The 24269-nt window shown below is 38.6% G+C and overlaps 2 protein-coding genes across 3 annotated transcripts in view; one reads left to right on the forward strand and one right to left on the reverse strand.

Moving 5' to 3' along the window:
• Positions 1–10932, reverse strand: part of LOC149812977 (Intron maturase, type II family protein) — a 42073-nt gene extending 31141 nt beyond the window's left edge. Inside the window, exons 1-2 of one of the 2 annotated variants that reach the window (XM_089991620.1) lie at positions 10757–10932; positions 7957–8088 (exon numbers count right to left, since the gene is read on the reverse strand). In XM_089991620.1, coding sequence (XP_089847746.1) covers positions 7957–8038 — 82 coding nt within the window. In that variant the 5' untranslated portion in view covers positions 8039–8088; positions 10757–10932. Of the gene's footprint in view, positions 1–7956; positions 8089–10756 lie in introns of those variants that run through there. The other variant, XM_089991621.1, reaches the window with a different exon arrangement.
• Positions 10933–19068: 8136 nt separating this feature from the next.
• On the forward strand, positions 19069–21502 carry LOC149812978 (uncharacterized). The gene has a single exon (XM_089991934.1). The coding sequence runs from the start codon at positions 19207–19209 to the stop codon at positions 21220–21222; it is 2016 nt and encodes a 671-aa protein (XP_089848060.1). The 5' UTR covers positions 19069–19206; the 3' UTR covers positions 21223–21502.
• The last annotated feature ends 2767 nt before the right edge of the window (positions 21503–24269 follow it).

The raw sequence follows: 24269 nt of genomic DNA on the forward strand, positions 1-24269 counted from the left end.
CTTATAGCTTATCGTTGCCTTGTAATCGTAACCTTGATCTTCTGAAAACGGAAAGCTTATCAATTTTATTTTCTGAAAGTTTTGGTCCTTGGAGATCCGATTCTCTACCTAGGGTTTGGGACATCATTGTCTAACTTAATTTTATTTTGGTGCACTTTCTGGAAATCTGAGATTTGTGTGGCTACTCAGAGGGCGTTAAGGTGGGGAAATAAGGTCAGTCAATGAGTTTAGACTTTAAACCTGTTTTGACCCATCCAAATTGTTTCCCCCAAATGGTGGGCCCGTATTTCGCGTTGATAAAGAGTTTTCAAGTGATATAGGGCTGGTGTCTGACCTGTGTGAGGTTCAACTCGTGAGTAGAGGTTTGTATTGCAGGTTTGATCCCTTCATTCTCTCTAGAAGGTACATTTAGGGAATAGGGGATTGTTAGAGACTATTTGTTTCATTTTCTTGTTGCAATAACATGGTGGTCTTTATCTTTTGTGTTATCAATACGATGGTGATTTATATTCTTATGTGAGTCCCATGAAAGAAAAAAGCAGTATATTGGTTGAGAAGCATTTCACATTTTGTGTTTTAACTGAGTTAATTTGGTCATCTTTCTTATTTCATATGGAAGTTGCACGAAATCTAATGGTATAGTTGTATGACTGGTAGGGATCTGAGTCCTCACGCAGTGGTACTTTGAAGTTCAAAAAATTTTCTATTTTAATATTTGGGTTTATTACATGGTATAAGTAGTCCCACGCTTCCCGCTTCCTAAAATTTTGAAAGTGCCTCGCTTCCCGCTCCCGCTTCCTCGACTGGTAACTCTGGTTCAAAGGACAAGTAAATGGCTTCATTCTAAGTTGAAAGCATCATTAGAGCATAATCAATGTATAGAACAAAACTTATTCACCTTAGAATTCCAGAAGAGTATCTTGACCTTCCAAGTTCTTTGGTAACAGGAATAATTTGGACTACCTTTCCAACTCTTAATTGATTAGGTCAGGTTCACTTGGTTAAACATTGAACGTGTCAAACAGCAAGGATTCCTTGATTGCATATTGTGATGGACATGGAAGGGTCAGTCACACATGCTTAAACCTGCCAAGCACCTCAAATCATGCTTTGCATGTTCTTTAATCATAAAAAGTCTAACCTACTTAGTCCATGCATTACATGGAAAATGAGTCATATCTATACAGGTTGGTGTTCACATCAAACAAGAGTTTATTTAGCTTGAACACAAGGTTTTGAGTGCGTGATACTGAAACCAAGAGGCTCATTCCCTGTACACTTTCAAAGATCTTCATGAATAAATGTCTTCCTATACTTAAAAGAAACAAGTAAGCTCCTCTGAGTTACCTAATTGTTGGACCCATAGTGATACACCCTAATGACATGTACAAAGGTCATACAAAAGTTAACTCAACATTCTAGATTGTTCCATATCAAGTCTTATCCCTCTTTGGGTCCAACGGAGTTGAGATAATTCCACGCAACAAGTTGATCATGTCAGAAATATCCACCTGCAAGGGTTAGAGATGAGGTAAAGAGAGAAGAGAGAGAAGAGAGGGGTCGGCGGCAATAGGGTTTTCCCTCTTTTACTTAATATTTATAAGTGTTGTACATAATATGACATTACACAAGAAGTAAAAACTAATTACAAACATGCCACCGCCCACGCATCCCAAGATGGATCCTTGGAATGTGGTGCGGGTCGGATCCATGATCCAAAACTAACAGCCTCCCTCAAGTTGAGTATGGTCTTTGATCATGCTCAACTTGCCTTTGAGTGCCCAAAACTGATGAGTGGATAATCCCTTGGTAAAGATGTCAGCAACTTGCATATCTGACCGAACATATGCAGGTTCAATTTCTTTTTCTTCCACCTTTTGCCTAACAAAATGTTGATCGATCTCGATATGCTTCGTGCGACAATGAAGGATGGGATTGAAGGCAATATTAATAGCACTTTGATTATCGCAAAGAAGCATAGAGGACGAGATTGGTTCTTGTAATTCTTGCAGTAGATGTCTCACCTATGTAACATCGGTTGTTCCTGCTGTCATTGCACGATATTCTGCTTCAGTACTAGATTGTGCCACTGCCTTTTGCTTCTTGCTACTCCATGTTACAATATTATTGCCGATAAGAATGCAATACCCCGAAACTGATCTTCGCTCGTCAGGATCACCCGCCCAGTCCGCGTCTATGTAGGTGAATAGTCGATGCCCTGACATATAAGCTATGTCCTTGGTGTGCATCAAGCCATCTCCAATCGTACCCTTTAAATACCGAAGGATCCTTTTTACTCCTTCCATATGTACATCTGTAGGAGCATGCATAAACTATGAAGCCTGATTGACAGAGTATGATATGTCAGGCCTAGTGAATGTTAAGTATTGTAACATCTCTACAACTCGACGATACAAAGTAGGATCATGATAAGTAGTGCCTTCTTTTGCACTTAGCTTATGATGTAGAAGGCAAGGTGTGCTAATTGGTTTACAATTCTCCATCCCTGTAGCAAGTAAAATATCAAGCCATCAGCATAGACTTAACCCAAGATATGTGAACCTCATCACTCCCGGTAATAATGATGTCATCAACATATATAAGCACCCAAACAATAGCTGAATCACTTTTGAATATGAACAATGAATGATCTAGGACACTTTTAGTGAACCCATGATGCTGGATCTCCGTAGAAAAACTCTCAAACCAAGATCGAGAAGCTTGTTTCAAGCCATAAAGAGAGTGTTGAAGTTTACATACCCAATTGGATAAATCATGCATACTATAACCAGGTGGCTACTCCATGTAAACTTTTTCCTTTACTTCACCATGCAAAAAGGCATTTTTAACATCAAGTTGACTGAGTGACCATCCATGTTGTAATGTCAATGCAATGATAATCATGACGGTGCCCAATTTTACGACTGGGCTGAACGTTTCATCGTAGTCCTGCCCATACTGTTGTGTGAAGCCTCGTGCGACCAGACGAGCTTTATATCGCTCAACATTGTCATCAGGTTTGTGCTTGATCTTGTACACTCATTTGGACCCTACAACATTCTTGTTATCTGGCCTTGGTACAATTTCTCATGTATTGCATTCATGCAATGCTTCCATTTCCTCATTCATCGCCTCTACCCAGGCACGGGAATGTACAGCATCATGAAAAGAGGAAGGTTTTGTTTCTTTGGACACTCTGGTTAGAAATGTTTGAAAATCCAAAGAGAAATTATTATAACTTACCCAGCGATCTATAGGATGTCTAATCCGAGTGAAACGTCATAGAGGAGTCTCATCATTGACTGGATGAGCTCTACGAGAATAAACAAGACCAGAAAAACGTGAGGATGTTGTTGTAGGAGGAATGTCTTACATATGCGGTTCCACATCGAAAGCATAGGGTTCATTGTCTGTCAATAAAGATGAATCCTCATAAGGCAACGAGTCATATAAAAGTGAGTCACTGAGCCAAGGATCATAACTGTCCTGTGTATCTGTGGAAGACGAACCCAGAGTGTCAAAATTTTCATCATCAAAAACAACATTTCTAGATACCCGAATTTTGCCTGTATGAGGATCATAACACCTGTATCCCTTATATTCATCTGCATACCCAAGAAACTTGCACTGTACAGCTCTGTCTTGAAACTTATTTCTCAATGAATGATCAATGTGAACATAACATACACAACCAAAAGGATGTAATTCTTCATATGATGGATGACAATTATAAAGAAGAAAGTATGGAGAATTATCTTCAAGGATGGTCATGGGCAACCTGTTGATAACGTAAACAGCTGTATGGAAAGCCTCGGTCCAAAGAGAGAAGGAAATACCCACAGTGTGCATCATGCTCAAGGCTGTCTCAATAATATGCTTGTGTTTTCTCTCAGCTACTCCATTTTGTTGAGGGGTATGAGGGCAAGAAATGTTACGTGTAATGCCATGCTCCTTCAAATATTCACTAAAATCATGGGATATGTATTCTCCCCCCCATCACACTGGAAATATACAACATTGGTATTGAATTGGTTTTGGACTAGTGCATGAAACTGTTTGAACAACTTGAAAACTTCATGTTTGTTTTTCATGAAGTAAATCCAACTAAAACGAGTGTAAGAATCAAGAAAGAGTACATAGTATCGAGATCCAGAAAGAGAGGCAGTGGGCGCAGGATCCCAAACATCTGAGCATATAATCTCAAAAGGTTTTGTTGCTCTTTTATTGATACTATGAAAAGGAAGTACATGACTTTTGCATAAATGACAACTTGGACATTTTGACTCTAAACTGACTGCGGGTATTAGACCTTTAGCAGACAACTTGTCAAGAAAAACTTTACTACAATGACCCAAACAAAGATGCCATAAGTCTGGCTTATTAAGTTTCAAGACTCTAGATGAAGAACTATGATTTGTGGATCGACTCAAAAATGTTGGAAAGGAAGAAGCTGAAGAAGCCACGGCTACGGAAGACGACGTCTTCAAAGGCACATGAGATTCTTCAAAGAAGTACATGTTCCCGCGCCGTTCACCTTTAGCGAGCGTCTTCTTGGTGTGAAGATCCTTAAGATAAACAGAAGGAGTAAATTCAACGGAAGAATTTGTTTCATCAACTAATTTAGACACAGATAGAATATTCTTTTGAATAGCAGGTGTGAGTAAGACATTTGACAAGGGTAATTGAGATTCAGGCAAAGAAAGGGAGACATTTCCAGTGTGAGAGATGGGGTGGTGAGATCCATCTCCTATGACTATAGTGTCATTTCCAATGTAAGGAGTCAAGTGAGAAAATTTACCTGCATCAGAAGTAACATGTGTTGCTGCCCCTGAATCAATATACCATATACCATCATCATTTTGACGCAAGTTCATCTGATTGAAAGTAGTCATAAGGATATTTTGTACGTCCTGTGGAAGAACCTGTCCCTGAGGAGTGCGAGCAAACGTCTGAGTTGCCCTCTGCCCTGGCCTCCCTGTTTTGTTCCGGTTCTGAGGATTATACCAGCAATTTGCTTTAACATGTCCCCGCTTGTTGCATAGAAAACAAGTAGGAACACGTCCCCCTCGTGGTACACTGCCTGAGCCAAGGCCTCCTCCAGCTGGTGTAGGTAGTAATCCTCCTTTGTTTATAGTTGTTCCATTTGGACGAGGAGTAAATAAGGCTCCTGTTTGAATAGGCGTATGTGCCATCATCACAGGATGAGTATCATCTGACGCGTGTTCCTGATTTAAACTGACCTCATATTGCAAAAGCTTAGATTGAAGATCATCAAAACATGGAAGAACTGAGACAACCTGGAGTGTTGTGCAAAACATGCGATATTCAGGTCCAAGGCTACCTAATACCTGTTGTACCATGTCCTTATCTGAAACAGGACTTCCAATGGCAGCTAACTGATCTGTAATAACCCTGACATCGCCCATGAATTCTGTAATAGATTTGTTTCCTTTTCGCATGGATTGGAATTGTCACTTGAGTTGCAAAGCCCGAGATTTAGAAACCTGAGAAAAGGAATGAGCTAGTCCATTCCACAACTCGGCAGCAGATTGATCATCAGAAATAGTTTGTAAAACACAATCAAAAAGTGTGGAAGTTATGTAAGCAACTAATGTCTGATCCCGTTGTACCCATATGTCATAAGCAGGATTGGTGGTTCGAAGTTGACTCACCTTCCCATCTTTACCTGTTATTTCTTGCATAATATGTGTAGGTGGGGCGGGTGATCGCCCATCTAGATGCCCATAAAGACCATGACTGCGAATAAAGGGCACAATCTGACGTTTCCAAAGTAAGTAGTTATCATGAGATAACTTGTGGGTCATGAGGTGAGTAAGAAAACTAGGGTTCAACTTGGAATCCATGGATCATATGAAGAATGAGAAGCCAAAACTGTTCTAACAGTGTATTGAAGAGGAGACAACAATGTTGTGTGCTGAAAATGATATCAGCACACACGTTATTCAGAGAAAGAGGAAAACAGCAATGCTACTGTGTGCTGAAAATGATACCAGCACACACGTTACACAGAGAAAAAGAAACAGCAATGCTGTTGTGTGCTGAAAATGATATCAGCACACACGTTACACAAAGAAAAGGAAGCAGCAATGCTGATGTGTGCTGAAAAAGATATCAGCACACACGTTACACAGAGAATAGTAACGTGCGAACTAGAAAAAGGGAAAGAATCAGAAATATTTTGGGGAGAAAACAAAAACTCGGCAGACTGAAACAGGATGTTAAGACGTGCGTACCAGAAATATTGAGAATGAGAAGAACCAAAAAGAAAAACTGGAATGACGTGAAAGATTTATAAGAAAAATGAGGAAAGAAGCAAAACTGATTAAGGAAGAAGGGACAGAAATAAACCTACGTTCTTTAGCAGCACGTGTTGGTCTTTAGAGGCCTTCTAGATGATTGATTTCCGCGCCTGTGCTTTGATACCATGTCAGAAATATCCACCTGCAAGGGTTAGAGATGAGGTAAAGAGAGAAGAGAGGGGTCGGCGGCAATAGGGTTTTCCCTCTTTTACTTAATATTTATAAGTGTTGTACATAGTATGACATTACACAAGAAGTAAAAACTAATTACAAACATGCCACCGCCCACGCATCCCAAGATGGATCCTTGGAATGTGGTGCGGGTCGGATCCATGATCCAAAACTAACACATCACAAATCCTTTTTTCTTCCCATTAGGAATGGTAGAAGATACTAATTTTCTCAAAACAATATCTTCATCCATTCATCCTGAAAATGTTGCTACAAGGGAAAGACTGAATTAGTAATAGAGTTAACTTTTAAATTTTTTACGAGGAAAACAAGGTGAGAAACTAAGAAGAATGAAATAAGGAAGCATGATATTAGATTTTTAACTCTGGTAACAAGCAAAGCACAAGCACCAGGCAAGCCAATTGACATAACTTGGAAGTTAAGGGTGGCTAGAACTGATCGAAAGCATGCCTGGACTGCCAAAATAAATGAACAAACAAAGAAATCACCACCAAAGAACTAACAAATGTTAAAAGTATTTTTTGGCCCTCATGCAGAAAAAAATAAGCTACAAGAGTGATATTCCAAAAATAATGGAATTTAGAGAAAACAATCAAAATATAAAAATAAGACGAACAATGAGGAAAAGCTTTCTGATACTAGAAACTAGGACGTCACTAGATATATAGTGCAAAAGTTAACTCCAGAGATTAAGGGTATCTTCAAACACTTTTTCTTGTATGAAAATATGATTTGGAACAAGTGGAACACCAGCTGATATAGCCTTCAATTCACGAGTACCTATGCAATGAATGTGGGAAATGTGTTTGAATGATAGATGGGGTTAGCTGCACAGCTTTTGGCTAAACACCATTGGAAAAATACCTTGGACAGATATACGAGGAACAGGCCTTGGGAAAAGTAGTGCTTCTTGAATTATAGAAAGAGCTAATCAACTATAGGAATTTGAACCAGAGCATATGGTGAAAAGGTTTTGAGCATCACCATACCTTTATCTTCTTTATATATGATAGTGAAGTGAGACTCCAGTCAGACCACTTGTTCACAATTGTTTCTACTCATTGATAACCTATCGCAGCACCCTCAAACGAACTCGTCTAAAACACATACAGTTGCACCCATAATGATGAAGACCTCCTCAAAGTGGAGGAAAGGTCAACTCTAATTCAATTATGGATTTGATTAGCATCTTATGAAGCCCCTTACATGATCCTATTTCATGGAATTTGATGCTTTCCAAGTACCCAAGTGCATGAACAAATGAAACGGATTCCATTTATCTTTCTCAATTAGTATCCCAAGCTACCCAAGAAGAAAAAAACCCAGAATTCAGTATGCCAAGTGCCAAAAAACACAGTAATTGGAGTGTGTCCTCATGATTTAATGGCTAAAAGCACCTCAGAAAGAGAAAGTGAAACCAAAACATAATCATGGAAGACCAGACCTATTAGTTGTGACAATCTGATGGAATCACCCGAGAATGCTGTAACACCGCCGGAGAAGTTAGAGATAAATCGTGTGAACATCACAAAGAGCGCAAACCCAGTTCCGAGACCGCAGCCACAGACACACACGTCTACAACAAGCAGACCAATGTCATTGAACCAGCGAGAATCAAGCAATATGAATAACTATCTTGTTAAGCCAATCACCACATTCAAAAGCAAAATACAGAGATAATTAATTGCAAGTTCACCATGATTAAGACGAAAAATGACAGAGAAACAAAAAAGCAAAGGCTCTGAAGTTCTGAACTGTGCACTACTCACCACATGCTAAGCAAATATCAAGAGGTGTCACAAAGGAAGAAACACATACTAATCAATGAATGGTGAGAGGGTAATGAATCAAGGGAAGAAGCCCCGATTGGTGTTAGGGGTTTTGGGATGGGAATGGTAAAAGTTAGCCAGAATTGACAGATGAATACACGAAATTACAAACAAAATAAGTAGAAATGAGAAGAATGAAAGCAAGCAAGTACCAATCTCAATGTAAAATCGTGAAATAACGGAAGTTTAATGTGAGCCTTGATTCAAATCAAGGTTCGAACTTTGAAGGATTGGAGATCGAGGTTATTGTTTGCGCTTGAATGTAAAAAATGGGAACTCCCACTCCCACTCCCACAAAATCAAGACAGAGAGAGAGGCGCCAAAAGGAATGGAAACAGCTCGGTTTCGATCCTGGGGATGTATGCTAGTGCTGGGAAAGTAGAAGAGTCACTTGTAAAAGTTCGTTCAAACTTGTAAAATAAGCTCAGCAAGTTGAACACAAGCAATAAATGTTTGACACCGCTGACCAGTATAAGCTTATAAACTAATAACGTTTCACCTGTTTACAAACACTCGCTTAACCTTTGTGATTTTATAAATATCAGATTGGGTTAGCAAAATAATTCACAAACACCCACCTCTCTCAACTCAAGTGAGTTTACTCAAGTTAGACTTGATAAATTTACTTGATTACCCCTTCTCACTGTCTTTTACATTTAACTGTTGAACAGATTTTACAAAATCCCAATGGTAGGAGCTGTTAGTGCACGTCAGCTTGTGCTGGAACGTTGCAAGTTCAAAACCCACTGGTATAACTGGTGGGGGTCTGCCTAACCCCAGCTTGACTATCAAAAAAGATTTTACAAAACCCCTCGCCACTTGAGCTCTGTTGGTTCCTTAATATTTTCAATAATCAGAGCCACACCAACCTGGTGTGTTTCTCTCACTGATTTTCAGCGATCGATGTCCACTTGGTGCGGGTGTGTACAGATGCCCTTCTTTATTGTCGAGTGTGTGAAGCTCGATGGATAACAAATAAGTAGTCATACTGGCTTTGAAAAGAGCGAAAGATTGCCTCTGGTACAATATTTTTGAAAAAAATCTTGCAAAAGACATAGACATAGACCGATGGTCATGTAGATTGTAGAATGACAGTTGAAGGGGCGTACATAGCTCAACACGACAGTCTCTTTGTAATACCTGGCTATATAGATAAAAAGGTTTTGCCAAACGAGGTTGGACCGAACACCGAAGACTAAGTCAGTACCTTGTTTTACACGAGGGCTTTCTCTTGAACTCGGTAACCGTGAGCAAGAAGTCTTTGTTGAGCGAGATCAGACAAAAGATGAAACAAGTGTCTTGTGGCTTAAAATCACATGGGATACAATAAACAAGTTTGCAAAAGACAAATAACGAGACAAGCTTCTTGGGGCAAAAACATCCAAAAAAAGACAGACATTTTTTAAATGATACCATATTCAAAATGAACTTTGGAGAGAAAGGTTGATAGGAATGGTTTTCATGCTCGTAAAATGAGATTCAAAATGCTCCATCAATCTCCGGGACATCCTAAGATAGGAGTGGGTAGGCTTTTTCTAAGGGTTGATTCGGTTCTTGCAAGAAAACAAGTTAGAAAAATGCACAACTCAATGCATGGAATGCATATTAATGCATGAAATGACCACTAAAGAGGCTCCTTTGGTTGAAGGGAAATTTTTAATATTACCCCTCCCCGCGTCCAAAAACGAAGAGGGAGGTGGATATTATCTCAGAGAGACAACTGCTCTCTCTCTCTCTCTCTCTCTCTCTCTCTCTCTCTCTCTCTCTCTCTCTCTCTCTCTCTCTCTCTCTCTCTCTCTCTCTCCCAATAAATCAAACAAAGAAAGTTCCAAAAATTCATTGGAACAAATCAAGAACAGGTTCTCCTTTAGAAATTAACAATCATCTTATCGATGATCATCCAGGACCAAATTTCAATCCAAGAAAGTACTTCTTCCAACTCCACAAACTAAATTTAGAGCCCCTCTCATATCTTTCCAGCACATCCAATACCAAAAGCACTCCAAGCAATCGCGTTTAATACCAATGATCTTGAAGACACCCACCGTTGGAGTTGATAGAGCCAACGATTATTTCCTGTTACCAAATTGAATAATGGTTATTCTAAAATGACCCAAGTTCAAGGCTACCCTTTTCTGTGTGTTTCCGTGTGAAATCAATGATTAATCACTCTAGATGCTACATCACACAGTGAGTTACAAGCGTATCCCTGTCTTGGGTTTAAGACTCAAAAAAATGTAAAAGAAATGAAAAAAAGGTTGATGTTAATCATTAGCTTTTCTCGGTTCTACCCAGAAGAGAAAAAGGGGAAATCCTCAAAACTGAATGGGAAAACCAACAAAGGCGATTCTTTATCTCAGAGAAACAATCATATCGATAAAGGAAGGAGACGAAAGCAAGAAAATAAAAGAAAACCTGAATAGACGATCGTCGATCCACCACTGATCGGAAAGAGAGAGATGAACTGGTCGACCGTCACACACTCTGGCTCACACTCCGACGACCTACGAGTGGCAGCTGTTGGGGACACGAGCCCCGGTTACTGAAAATCGGCAGGAAAACGAGCTCCCATAGACAGGATTCGAAGTTCAGGCGGTTGGGGTTTTTGTAAAATGTTAAAAGAAAAAGAGTAATCAAGTTATTTTAACAAGTGTAACTATGGTTTGACCGTGGTAAACTCACTTTAGTGGAAAGAGACGGGCGTTTGAGAATTACTATGTTAACCCAGGCGGCTAATTTTTAAAATCTCAAAGGTTTGGCGTGTGCTTGTAAATGAGTGAAAAGTTAAGCGGGTATTTGTAATTTTTTCTAAATATATTTTACATATATTTTTATATATCCTAAATATTATAAAAAGAGAAGTGAGCAGTGTGGCAAATATCGGGAGAAATAAATTTCTCGCAAAAAAACATGAGAAATTCATCAAACGATAAAAACTATGTTAATTTCGAGAGAAATTGAAAATCTTGTGAGATTAATATTTTGAAAATCTCACGAATAACAGATTTTTTTTTGTTTCTTTTTTCCAACAAAAGATGTTGTCCTCCTCTTTGGTTGTGGTCTTCCCCTCTCTGCCTCTCTCTCGGTGGCAAAGCCCCCATAGGAGCTCGGACTGCCAGTGAATGATTGAAGTTTTTTGGCATAGCATGACTGGGGATGAACAAAGAACTGAGCAGGCTCAAGTTCCTATCGAAGCTCATCAGTGCTTTAAATGAGCCAAGTTTGAACATGGTTTTAAGACTCAAACTAGCAAAAGAGCCGAGTTTAGGCTTTATATATATATATATATATATATATATATATATATATATATATATATATATATATATATATATATATATATATATATAATTTTTGCAATTTTATTCATCATGTTATTATTAGTGTAATTGACAGGTTGTTGGGATTTTATCAAAAGGCTCATAGTTTGAATCCCATTGTCTTACTTTTTCTGTTGTTAATATGGAGTACTTTTAGTATGTATATATTATTTTTGGTGTTAATGAATAAAATGTGTACTTTAGCTTATTGGTGGGTCACTTGGGAAACTTGAGAGAGGGTTAGGGTTTGAAACTCACCTTCAACCATATTTTTTTAAAATTATTTTTTTTTAATACCTTGAAGCTTGGCTCAGCTCGAGCTCTTAACTAAGTCGAGTTTGAACAAAGTCATTCAAGTTCGGCTTTGAGCTCAAGCCGAGCTTGGACATAAATGTTTTACACTGAGCCGAGTTCGAACAGCTAGGCTCGACTTAAACTCATAGTAGTTTGTGGTGGGGTTGGATCAGGAATCCAAATTATGGTGGGTACAAATAGGGGTGTAAATAAGTTGAGTTTGACCCCAACCCAACCTCTACCAAACCCTATGGAGTTGGGGTTTGGTGACAAAGAAGGACTAATTAGAATCTAGGTTTGATCTTAAAGCTTCGATCAATATATAGAGCTAGGTATAGTTTATCAAATTTCATACCAAACCCATATCTGACACAAGTTTTGGCTAAGACCCATAGTGAACTCGGATGAGCGAAAGGATTGAACTGAAACCTTCGTCTACATGACTAGAGTGTCTCCATAAATTTTTATAATTTTTTCGTAATTCATTTAAGAGAAAATGAATTTATAAACAAATTGGTCGGATCAAGATTTCAAAAAAATATCATGATATTTCAATAAATCAAGCCTACATCAAGATCAACTATGAAAATCTACCAAAAATGACTTTGATCCATTAAATCACTATAGAATCATGCTTAAATATATCTAAACATGTTTTTCATACAAGTCTATGAATAAAAACATGATTTCATATACAAAATAGATCAAAATAACATATAACATAGTCATTTTCCAAAACTAAACTCCTAAAAACCTATTTCGGGTTTTGAAACTATGATATCACATCAAAACATATCCTAGTCAAGTCTGGACCAAAAATTAATCAAGGAATGCATAGGAAACTTATTCCCATTAATAGATCATGTACCCTAACTCATACATACATCCAAAGTTAATGAAACCCTACATCAAAATAGTCGGGTCTAAGAGTCTTTCGTCTTCACTGGATTAGATTGTCTCTAAGCTCCACCACCAATGGATGTACAACCCCACCTTCAAGCTCTAATAGAGGTTTGGACTTAGGGTTTGAGGAAGAAGATGGTAGAGGGGGGGGGGGGAGAATAGAAATTAAGTGAGGGGTCTCTTCCTCTCTTTTTATAGATTTTCTTAGAGTTTCTCTTCCAAAGAGACTTTTACCTCTATGAGAACTCTATCCTTTTAGGAGGCTTATAAGCACGGAAATTCAACTGAATTTGACATTTAAATAGTCAATTTGACATTTCTCAAAATGTAGATCATCGTGATGGTCTTCAATTTAATCGTATGTAAATAAATTGGCTTGGAAAAAATAGTTGATGTCGAAAAATACTGATTTTTTGCTTACAAGTAGACATGAACATTGGCTAAAGATAGAACACTCAAATCACCACCAATTCGGGCATATAAATAGTCGATCTTGATGCCCTCAAGATAAGAAACATCAAGGTCAACTCTGATTTTATCGATGCGCCATCGATCAGCTAAAATTTTTGTCAAAATAGTAATAATGTTGTTCAGAGCATCCTAACCTATGGGTCCAATATATCAATTTAAATCCTAAATAAATCTAAATTCAAATTAAGGTTTATTTATTTGAATATCTAAGATCCATTTATTAGATTATCTAATATTCATTTGTTAGATTATCCAAGATCCATTTATTAAACCTAGGTATTAAAATTATAACTATTCAAATCTACTCCAAATTAAATCCTAAATTAAACCCAAATTGAAATTCAACTTAAAATGAAACACTAAACTAAATTAAATTCCAACTAAAATCCAAACAATAATTTAATATTAATTAAGATTAAATATGAAAAAATCGAAGTCATTGTTTCAAATAAAATTCATCTTTATTTCTCATAATATTTTTAAAAATTTGTGGGTTTTACATCTCACCCCCCTTAAACAAATTTCATACATGCAATTTGAATAAGGTCACATACCAATTAACTCTGGGTTTTGAAATTTACAACTATTTAAATTAAAAATCTAACAAGAATTCAACATGAATTTTAACTATATTTTTAAAAAATTATCAAAAATTCTCAGGTGTTACAATATCTCTTGTGATTTTTCACTCTCCAAGACGAGCTATGAAAAAGCGATAGAAGGATACCTCACAAGATGCGACATCTCTGCAAAATTTATAGCAGTGCCTAGGCAATGGATCTAAAGGAACAACAAACGGAGGTCACATACCGTGGACATGCTCATAAAACCATATCTAAAGGAGTACCTTGCAACCAAAAAAATTGTGAGAATGAGAATATGTGAAGTCACTCATCCCATGGTATAAACATGCTAAAATCGACATTACCAGGAAAACATGATCGCTAAATCAAATGTAGTGCTAAATCATGTGAGAATAGTGCAAGTCAAGCATCTTGTTATGTTCATGGAACAAAAAGACTCTAATGGTGCAAAGGCCAAAGGCAATATGAAGGTAGTTTGTCTCTTGAGTTGAAATGCTACTCAAAGTCATTGGATGAAAGTGATCACAAAGCTGCTCAAGAAGCAAAAGGGGGAAATTCATTTTTCTTGTTTGAAGCCCGATATGTATCTTGCCAGTGAGAGCCACTCGTGAGCTTTAGAAGAGCCCTAAAAAGGTTTACAGTCTTCCTCGCCCACAAAGAAGACTCTTTCCATGTCCGATCCACAAGTAGGAGGAAAAAGCACAAGTGAGTGGATCATGTCGTCTAGCGTGAACAAAAAAAAAACTTAAAATGGATTTAAATTGCGAAAAAGCAGTCTTTATAATTATCAGGTCAAACTCAACTCAAAATCGTTGACCACCTAAATTGCTCAAATGATTGCCCTTACCAGTCAAACCAAACTTAACACCTATTGTTCATATTTGGCTTGTCAATCCTATCTATTACTTTAAACAATGTCTTTGCCAACCAAAAACACAAGTAACTATTCTTGCTTCTACCTATTTCTTGCTTTTGTCACTACAAGAAATAACACTTTTATTTGTGCACCCACCCTGATGCATTAGTAAAAGCACATTTTCACTAGTGCTATTTTGCTTAGTGCCAGTGAAAAAAAGTGAATTTTACTGGCAAACCAGATTACGTATTGAAAAAGTGCACTAGTGAAGATCCATTTTTTCTAGCATACTAAAGCATTACGTCAATAAAAAACTATTTTTTGTAGCACATTGCAAAAGTGCGTTAGTAAATACCTACACTTGAAAAGGGGCAAACCGACCTCTCTCTCTTTGTGAGTTTGTGTTGTTTGACCACACCATCTGTTAGTGAACTGGCCACAAACGTTGACAAGACCTCTCTTTCTCTCTCCATATTTGACAGATACCACTGTCAACCGCTCTTTTCTTTGGCGTCCTATTGTGCTCCTCTCTTCGATGTCCATCGCTTACGAAGGCATCCTCTCTGGCGTTCTCATCGAAGGTGCTTGCTCTTTCTCTCTCTCGTGCGTATGCTGAATATGATTTTTATGTGATTTTTTTAAGGGTTTTACATTTTAATCTATATTTTTTGCTATTTATTGGGTGAATGTAAGTTAAATCTGATTTTTTTTCATATATGTTTTAGATTTTAGAGGTTGTGTATTATAATCTATATTTTTGTAACTTATTGAGTGAATGCATGCTAAATTTATTTTTTTCATGTATGCTTTAGATTTTAGGAGTTTTAGATTATATTCTATATTTTTGCAATTAATTGAGTGAATGCATACAAAATCTATTTTTTTCATTTATACTTTAATTTTTTTGAGTTTTGTATTATAATCTATATTTTTATAATTTATTGATTGAATGCATGTTAAATCTGACTTTTTTTATGTATGCTTTAAATTTTAGGGGTTTTTCATTTTAATCTATATTTTTGTAGTTTATTGAGTGAATGCATGTTAAATCCCAATTTGTTTTCATATATGCTTTAGATTTTAAGGGTTTTAGATTATAATTCATATTTTTACAATTTATTGAGTGAATGCATGCTAAATCTGATTTTTTTATATATATTTTGTATTTTAGGGTAAAGTTTATTTGCTTCATTAATTAAGGTTCGTTATGGAGAGCCAAGTTTGGTAATCAATTTTCTTGGTAATGGACAATAACTAGGACTCAAACCAATTTCACTTATTTGTCCATGAGTAGCAAAAATATTTTGGCTTATCTAAGTTTTCCAATTTCACTAGTTGCTCAAATTAATAGCCTTATCAACGGAGCCCAAATATGGAGGTTCGGTACTTTGTCGCTTCTGCTTGCAAATATTAGTCACCTTATGGTTTCTTTTATATCTCATTGGAATCTCTTGTAGAATTTGAGTGTAGTGAGGGGTATCCATTATGATCTTTGGAAAATTTCAGGTCAAATGCTTCTCTTAATTCTGTGGGTCCAGCAGTTTAAGGCATTGATGGGCCTAACATATTCCTTGCAGTTTATGTTGCGTCTGCCTTGGCAAGTATGAACTAGTATTTGCTTCAAAGATAAACATCAAAGGCTCTAAATGATTAATATGCTTAAGTATTTATATGCAAATTAGGTTATGCTACAAGCTATATGTTCTGCAAATCACATGTTGTAGGGGCATCCGGGGTTATATTTGGGCATGTAAGTCATGAATCCTTGACCATGTTTCTATTGGTGAGGTTGCCTTTTATCTTGGAAAACAAACCCATTTTGACAAGATTATTATTATTATTATGTTCAATTCTGACAACCTATAAATGATGACAGTATTTAAAAGATTTAAGATAATGTTCTTTATAGGACGAATTTCTAGATTTAAGATAAGTTTTGATACTTCCATATGGTATTTTTATCTTTAGAAACTTCAGCTATATCTTTCTACTTATTTCCTCATTTCACTTTCTCTTTTAGTTACAAATATAACTGGTATTCCAGATAGATAATATGAAAATTCCTTTCAGATTTTCCTATTTATTTTTTTTATTGTTTGACCTGTTTTGACTTGTGATTGTATCTTAGTTTTTAGACCATTTTGGATTTGGTAGGGCTTTATTTGTCGCATTGATTACCTTTATGATCCGTTGATTGTGCTCAAGCTATAACTCCCAACTAACCATTGAGTTCATATAAGAACACTTGTTACTAGCCATTGTGCCAACTTAAATAATTTATTTATAGTTGGCATTGATTCTTAACCGTTGAGTCTTGAGCTTATATAAACTCAAACCCCTCTCTTTCTTTCTCTCTCTCTCTTCCTCTTCCTTTCCCTCTCCCTCTCCCTCTCTCCTCGAGCTTTAGTCATGACTTAGTCAAAGGTTTACCTATTCAATTCAAGAGGCTATTCAAGATGGTCTTTGTCGAGTTGTTCAATCTCTGGCAATGCAAAGCGTGACCCGTCTTCACGAGTAAGCAAAAACTCAATTGTATCAAGAAAACAAATATTACATGAATACCCATTGTACCAAAGATCTAATTCTAAGTGAGACAACAAGTTCAACACATGTTGCTTAGTCTACCTTCCATCCAGTTCAGTTGCAACATTCACTCAATTTTCCATCTGCACCATCCTCCCTAGGTTGGAACATGAGTCACTCTCTAATATGATCGTGCAATTGCACTTCTTTCATTTGTTTTTTGCTCTTATGAAACAATGAACCGATGCAACCTTTGGTGGATGTGGATTTGCCAAGGAGTAGATTTGGTATTCTAGTACTTGAACGATTTGATCTATACAAGCTCCTAGCATAAGAAATCGATAGATGTTTTTGTTTTTTTGTTGATATGAGAAGTCTTCAAGTTTATCTACATATAATATGTCACAGAGACATGCCATTTTTGGGCGTGTCCTGGTGATATGAGCGAACATGCTCGGACACGCGGACATGTACCATATTATTTTAATACATTTGATATTTACCATTAAAATATCAAAAACTTAGTTTTGAGCTTGTGAGCTAAACTCTCATCACGTGTCCTCTTCTACACGAATCCTTGTGACATTGCACATAATGTACTCAAACCCTGGGTAGTCAACTTCAGTTTGAAATGTTCTAAGGTTCAATAATGTTTTATAGATTCAAATACTTACAATTGGGCCAGAATATTTAATAGACTTTGGACAACTATTTGAGAGTTCATTTGGGTTGGAAGTAGACCTAGGTTAAATGGGTAGAATAAGTTTTGAATATGGGTTGTTTTTAAGGTTAGTCTGGTTTGGATCGACCCAAGAAGGTTTAAAGGACCTGGATTTAAGAAGGCCCAATTTGGTGGTATTGCATTGAAAATGAATCCAAATCTAGGTCCAAAAGGTTGAAGTCGTTCCAACGTGCATCGCCTGGTCTCATTGGGGGCATCTTAAACTTTGTCATTTGAAATTAATGTAGACCCCATTTGTGAATGTGAGCCTCCATAAAAATTGTTCTTTTCGATTATCTTGGTTCCAAATCTTCAAATTGGTTTGTTTCTATTTGTGGTTTTCCACACAATCATGTGCACTCAAGAGCTTGCCAGTAGGGGTGATTTACATGTTTGGGTTTTATAAGGATCAACTCTTGTGATGAATAAATAAGAATTTTTAAGGCTTTAAAATAAAAAACTCATAATCTTCATATTCAATCATCCAAAAAATCTTATTTTTACATCTAAAATACACAATCCAACAATAGATTTTTTGCAAGTACACCATGTGAATATAGTTGGATTTGCCAAAAAAGTATTGAAAATGCTTGGTTTAGTGGTACTTGTAAATTAATATGTTAAAGATTCATGCCCATTGGGCACAACCACAGACACCAACTCAAATCAAACCTGATTGAGTCTCCTAAAAAAAAAAACTCAACTAAAAAGATGATTAACATGAACAGGATTCAACTAAAAAATGATTAACATGAACAGGAGGCAGGACGAGGATTGCGTTAGGTATTTTATGCTTTAATAAGAGTATTTTAGTAATTTTCACATACTATTATATCACATAAGGCACTCCTGTGTCTGTAAAAACAAAATCTAGAGAGAGAGAGAGAGAGAGCGTTTCTCCCCTCTTTCTTCTCGACGAAGATTGAACGAGGCAAACCCTCCATACCCATTATTATTTTGTTTGGGGTTCTTGTTGTTTCTAGGTTTTTCTGTTTCTTCTCCCCCTTTTGATAGTGTCACCCTTTCATTCTAGGGTTTCTTTGTCCTTCCATTTTTGAGTTCATTTTTTTTATTCAATCTTTTGTGCACAACACCCACAAAAAAGACACGCACATATAGCACAGGGACAGTCAGACAAGAGAAACCTTTGAATAAAAAACCGGCAAGAAGTTCTCTTGGGGGAGGGGGAAGAAATGGAGGATGATGAGGAATTTGGGGAGGGCGAGAGAAAGCAATTCCAGAGGCAAGAAGCGATATCGGCCGTCGCCGACGAAGGCTTTTTAGGGGATGCGGACGATGAGTATGACGACCTCTACAACGACGTAAACGTCGGGGAGGGCTTCCATCAGACATTGCAGAGGGTTGATTTAGGGTTCAAGAATGAGGTGGAAGAGAAGAAAACGGACATGGTCGTCGAATCCCGGAAGAAAGATGGAGAGGGAGCCGTCCCTCCCGAGTTAGGAGCAGGGTTAGGTCAGGTGGGTGGTGGTGGGATTCGGTTGGAGGAAGGTATGGGTGGTTTCGATGCCTCTGCTTCTTCTAGGCCGCCCGATAAATTCGAGACGTTTCCGGAGTCGAGGTTGGAGAGGGAAGATGGGCAGGTGGGGAGTTTAGGGTTTAGAGGTGGAGGGGATGCGCCTTCGAAGGGCTTGACCTCGGCTGTTGTTGGTGGTACCGGGGTCGATTTCAGGCAATCGAATGTGGGGGGACAGGCTGTGGGTAATCCTGACGATTTGAATAGGGTTGAGAGTTCGGTGAGGCAAGTTGGTGGTCCTGGTGGTGGCGGCATTAGTGTTGGTGTTCGACCTGGTGGTGGTGGTGGTCCTGGTGCTGCTGGGTATAGCGGGATGGTTGTTTTTGTTGGTGAATTGCATTGGTGGACTACTGATGCTGATTTGGAGAGTGAGTTATCCAAGTATGGTCAGGTGAAGGAAGTCAAGTTCTTTGAGGAGAAGGCGAGCGGGAAATCGAAGGGGTTTGGTCAGGTTGAGTTCTATGACCCGGCTGCTGCGGTCGCTTGCCAGGAGGGAATGAATGGTCATGTGTTTAACGGTCGCCCATGCGTTGTAGCTATAACTTATCCAAGCAATGTGAGGAGAATGGGAGAAGCTCACATGAACAAGAATCAGACAGCTCAATCTCTTGCACATTCACTGGGGAGGAGGGGGGCGGGTGATGCCGGTGGTAGGGGCAGTGGTGTCATAGCTGGTAATGCAAATTACCAGGGGGGAGATGGTGGACGAAACGTTGGGAGGATGGGATGGGGACGGGGTGGTCAGGGGATGGCTGGTGGTAGAGGGCAAGGTGTGCAGATGAAAAATAGAGTTGGTGTCGGGGGAAGGGGCGTGATTTCGAATGGAGGAATGGGCAACAATGCTGGAGCAGGTCTCTTTGGTCAGGGTCTTGCCACGCCTCCTCTGATGCATCCACAAGCAATGATGGGGCAAGGTTTTGATCCCACATATGGAGGGCCCATGGGAAGAGTGGGTGGTTATGGAGGGTATCCTGGAGCTGCACATCCATACACTGGGCTTCTGCCCTCGTTTCCACCTGTTGGATCCATGCCTCTTCCGGGAGTCGCTGCACATGTGAATCCTGCTTTCTTTGGTCGCGGGATGTCAACTAACGGAATGGGAATGATGCCCACTGGTGCTGTTGATGGAAACACTGCTGGAATTTGGTCAGATCCAAATATGGCTGGATGGGGAGGTGATGAGTATGGGGGTAGGACAGGGGAAACGAGTTATGGAGAAGATGCTGCTTCAGATCATGGTTATGGTGATAATGTAAGCCATGAAAGAGCTGTCAGGTCCAGTGGTGTACGGGAGAAAGACAGAAGTTCTGATAGGGATTATGCAGGAAGTTCTGAAAGGAGGTACAGAGATGATCGGGACATAGGATGGCAAAGGGAAAAAGAGGCTGGGCGTGATCAAGATTGGTCAGAGAGAAGGCATCATGATGACAGGGATCGAGATCGGGACCATGATAGGGATCGAGAACGAGAAAGAGAACGCGAACGGGACCGATACAGAGATGATAGAGAAAAATATGCAGATCATCACAGGCACAGGGATCGTGAATGGGAGAATGATGATGACTGGGATAGAGGCCGCTCTTCAAGATCACATAGCAGGTCCCGGCTACAGCAAGAGGAGGAAACACGGTCAAGGTCTAGGGATGTTGACTATGGGAAGAGGCGTAGAGAATGACTCGATCTTCGGCTGTCATTGTCCACCTTCTCTGTTTGTACAACTTCATCTCAGCATGGTAGCATGTTGGGACTCTAAGACTAGGATGCAGGAAATTAATGTTAGGCTGCGTTAGGGAAAGTGAGTTCTCTTTGTAGGGCAGCAGGAGCTGCCTGTTTTTGTTTCCTTAACTGTTTCTTTACCTTTTTCTTTCATTTTCTTTTCTTCTGACTTTGTTCTTTAAACTCATAACTGTTGAATGAAACATTGTTTAATTAAGGCAGTTTCTGAATCTAGTAAATTTTAGTTGTACTTTATTAATGGTATCATTGCTTATATCTGTTTTTAGCTTATACCCATCCTTAATCTGTTATTTAGTCTTTCTTATGGTGCAATGTGTTAATCATGTTTTGAGCCGACATCTCTATGTGTACATGGTACCACTGCTTTTCTCCCCTTGAATAACTTCATTATTGGTTGGGCATACTGCTCTACATCTACACACTGTTTATTCCTTCGTGGTTGCCTTATTCACCTAAAGATAAATTTTTACTTTCATTTTAAGGGCTTGTAGAAGCTGATAGTATAATTGATGTTTTCTTTGCTGGTTGAAAATCATGCCTGAATTTCCCACAGATGAATATCCCTTTACAATAAAATAAATAAAAATGTAGATGCCATGAAAAGACCCTATAATCTCAAGTCTCAGGCATCAGGTGTAGACATGTAAATCTTGAAGTTGTAGCCTTGAGAAAGTGATACACTGTTGAACTCGGATTTGGTGCTGTAAATGTTCGGTGTATTGGTTGAACAGTTCTGTATTGGTTTGTGATGGAGCCTATGGTCAGGCTGCTGCTTGCATGCTTTTATCAAGTGCTATAGCAGCTGTTTGTATCTTCTGTTTGTGCCACATAAAATGTTTGCATGGATGATGGTTCTCTCTCTCTCTCAGGCATGCACGCAAACAGCATTTATTCTTTGTGGTTACATTATTCACCTAAAGGTAGCAGTTTACTTTCATCTTAAAGGTTTTGAGAAGCTGCTTCTGTTTAGCCTCTGTTTTTTGATGGATGAAAATCCTTTAAAGTTTTTTGAATACCACGAAATGGCTTTGCATCCTTGAGTTCCAGGCATCAATTATACATGTAACTCTTGTAATTATAGTACATAGGAAGAGCGACGCTCTTGAATTCAGATTTGGCACCATAAATATTGAATGTGTTTGTTGCAGACGCTCTTGAATTCAGATTTGGCATCATAAATGTTGAATGTGTGTTGAATTTGCATGTTTGTTAGCTGCGGTGAGTGAATTATGACAAGATAGTTCAGTCCAAGCCTGTTCACTCGGTTCAACTCATCTTGCTTGTTATTTTTAGCCAAAGTCACATGATGGGTCCATGGGAATCGGCTGAGATTAACTAGTTGCATTCAACTCTACATTGGGAATTTCTGAATTAGGAAGGGTCAAGTAGTCAGATTACTGGTGTCATGATCTGCGGTTCAACCGCAGGTTGATTAGATTGGGTGGCTAAGCATGTTCGGGTTCTTGGATGTTCAGCTGGTGTGAAATCCTTGGTAGACGTATCCGGGTGCATGGGCTTGGGTTACCAACCCATGTTCTTTACTTGGTGAATGAAACAATGGTTGGAACACCGTAGTTAGGAACATGTTACTTTTTTTGTTACCCTTCTTTGGAGTTGATTGTGTTTTATCTGTTTCGAGTTTTTTTCAGGACAGAACTTTACTCGAAACTGCTCATAGCGTGTTCTGTCCCTGCTTGTCTCATGCAGAATTTGATTGGGAGTCTTGTCTTTTCATTTGCTTTTTTCAGTCTACTGAGATGAGTCTAACCATGCGTAGTTTCTGTAGCATTTGTATGTTTGAAGTTCTGCTATGGCAGTATACACCATCCTGCTTGTGCGTTGATTCAATGGAAGGTAGGTAATCAATTGCTGGTTCTTTTAATGTATTAGCTTGTACAAGTTCTTTCCATGATTTTGATATGGAAGCAGCGTCTCTTTGCTAATCAGCTAATCCCATTGTTGCAACCAAGAATGGTTTGTTTGTGGTTTTGGTTGATTATTTGAGAACAGAAGATTATTTGGTGGACTTATACCTTTCAAATGAATAAAGAGCTAAGCCATTTGTTTTAGAAGCCAATGCCTTTTTAATTTCACTTGATCACACACTTCATTAGGCCCTCTTCGAAAAGATAAAAATTGATTATTGGGTATGTAACATGGGTGCTTCTGTACCCTTAAAGCAGCTGGGTCGACACTGATGTCTGGGTGCGGTCAACCTTGCACTCGATTGGCACCCGACATGGCTGGGTGTGGGTCATGTGTCAGGTGCAGTCAACCTCGCTCTCTATTATTTTCGTCCAATTTTTTTGCTTGGTCGATTTTGTCTAACTTTAAAATTGTTCAAATTTGAAAAACAGACTTACAAGCCTAAAGAAACTTATAGTTGTGCATACATGTGTTTGTGTATAGATTATAAATTTGCTACAGTTGTTTGTACATGCAATCTAATAGAAACACCTCTTTTTTTCATTAAGTTTTCATTTTTCTTGTAAATTTAACCTTACAAATTTCATGACTCACAAAATCTTATTTTACATAAAAAAAAATGATCTATAGTGCAATGCTTAGCAAACAAACTATGTTGAACACATGTTTGAAGTTAGATTAAGTGGATATTATTTAGGAAGAGGAAGTTTGCACTAGGGATGGCAGTGGGGAGGGGGGGGGGGGGGGTTGTGAGGCGGGGGACAAGGTCTCCACCCCCACCCTGCCTCAAGATTAGAACCTCCATCCCCGGCGGGGATGAATTTTAATCTCCACCCCCCCCCCCTTCATCCCTGTTTCATGTCCTCCATCCCCGGTTCAAACGGGGATGAGGCGGGGCGGGGCGGGGATATTGCGGAGAAAAGTGATGGGAAGGGGTTGGGGCGGGATCGTGGCGGGGAAAAGTGTACGTCCATCCCTGCCTCCATCCCCGAACGGGGATGGATTTTAACCTTCGTCCCCGCCTCCATCCCCGTTTCATACGCTTCATCCTTGGTCCAA

This window comes from Nuphar pumila, chromosome 16 (assembly GCF_984573655.1).
Source record: "Nuphar pumila chromosome 16, dmNupPumi1.hap1.1, whole genome shotgun sequence".
NCBI classification, from domain to species: domain Eukaryota; kingdom Viridiplantae; phylum Streptophyta; class Magnoliopsida; order Nymphaeales; family Nymphaeaceae; genus Nuphar; species Nuphar pumila.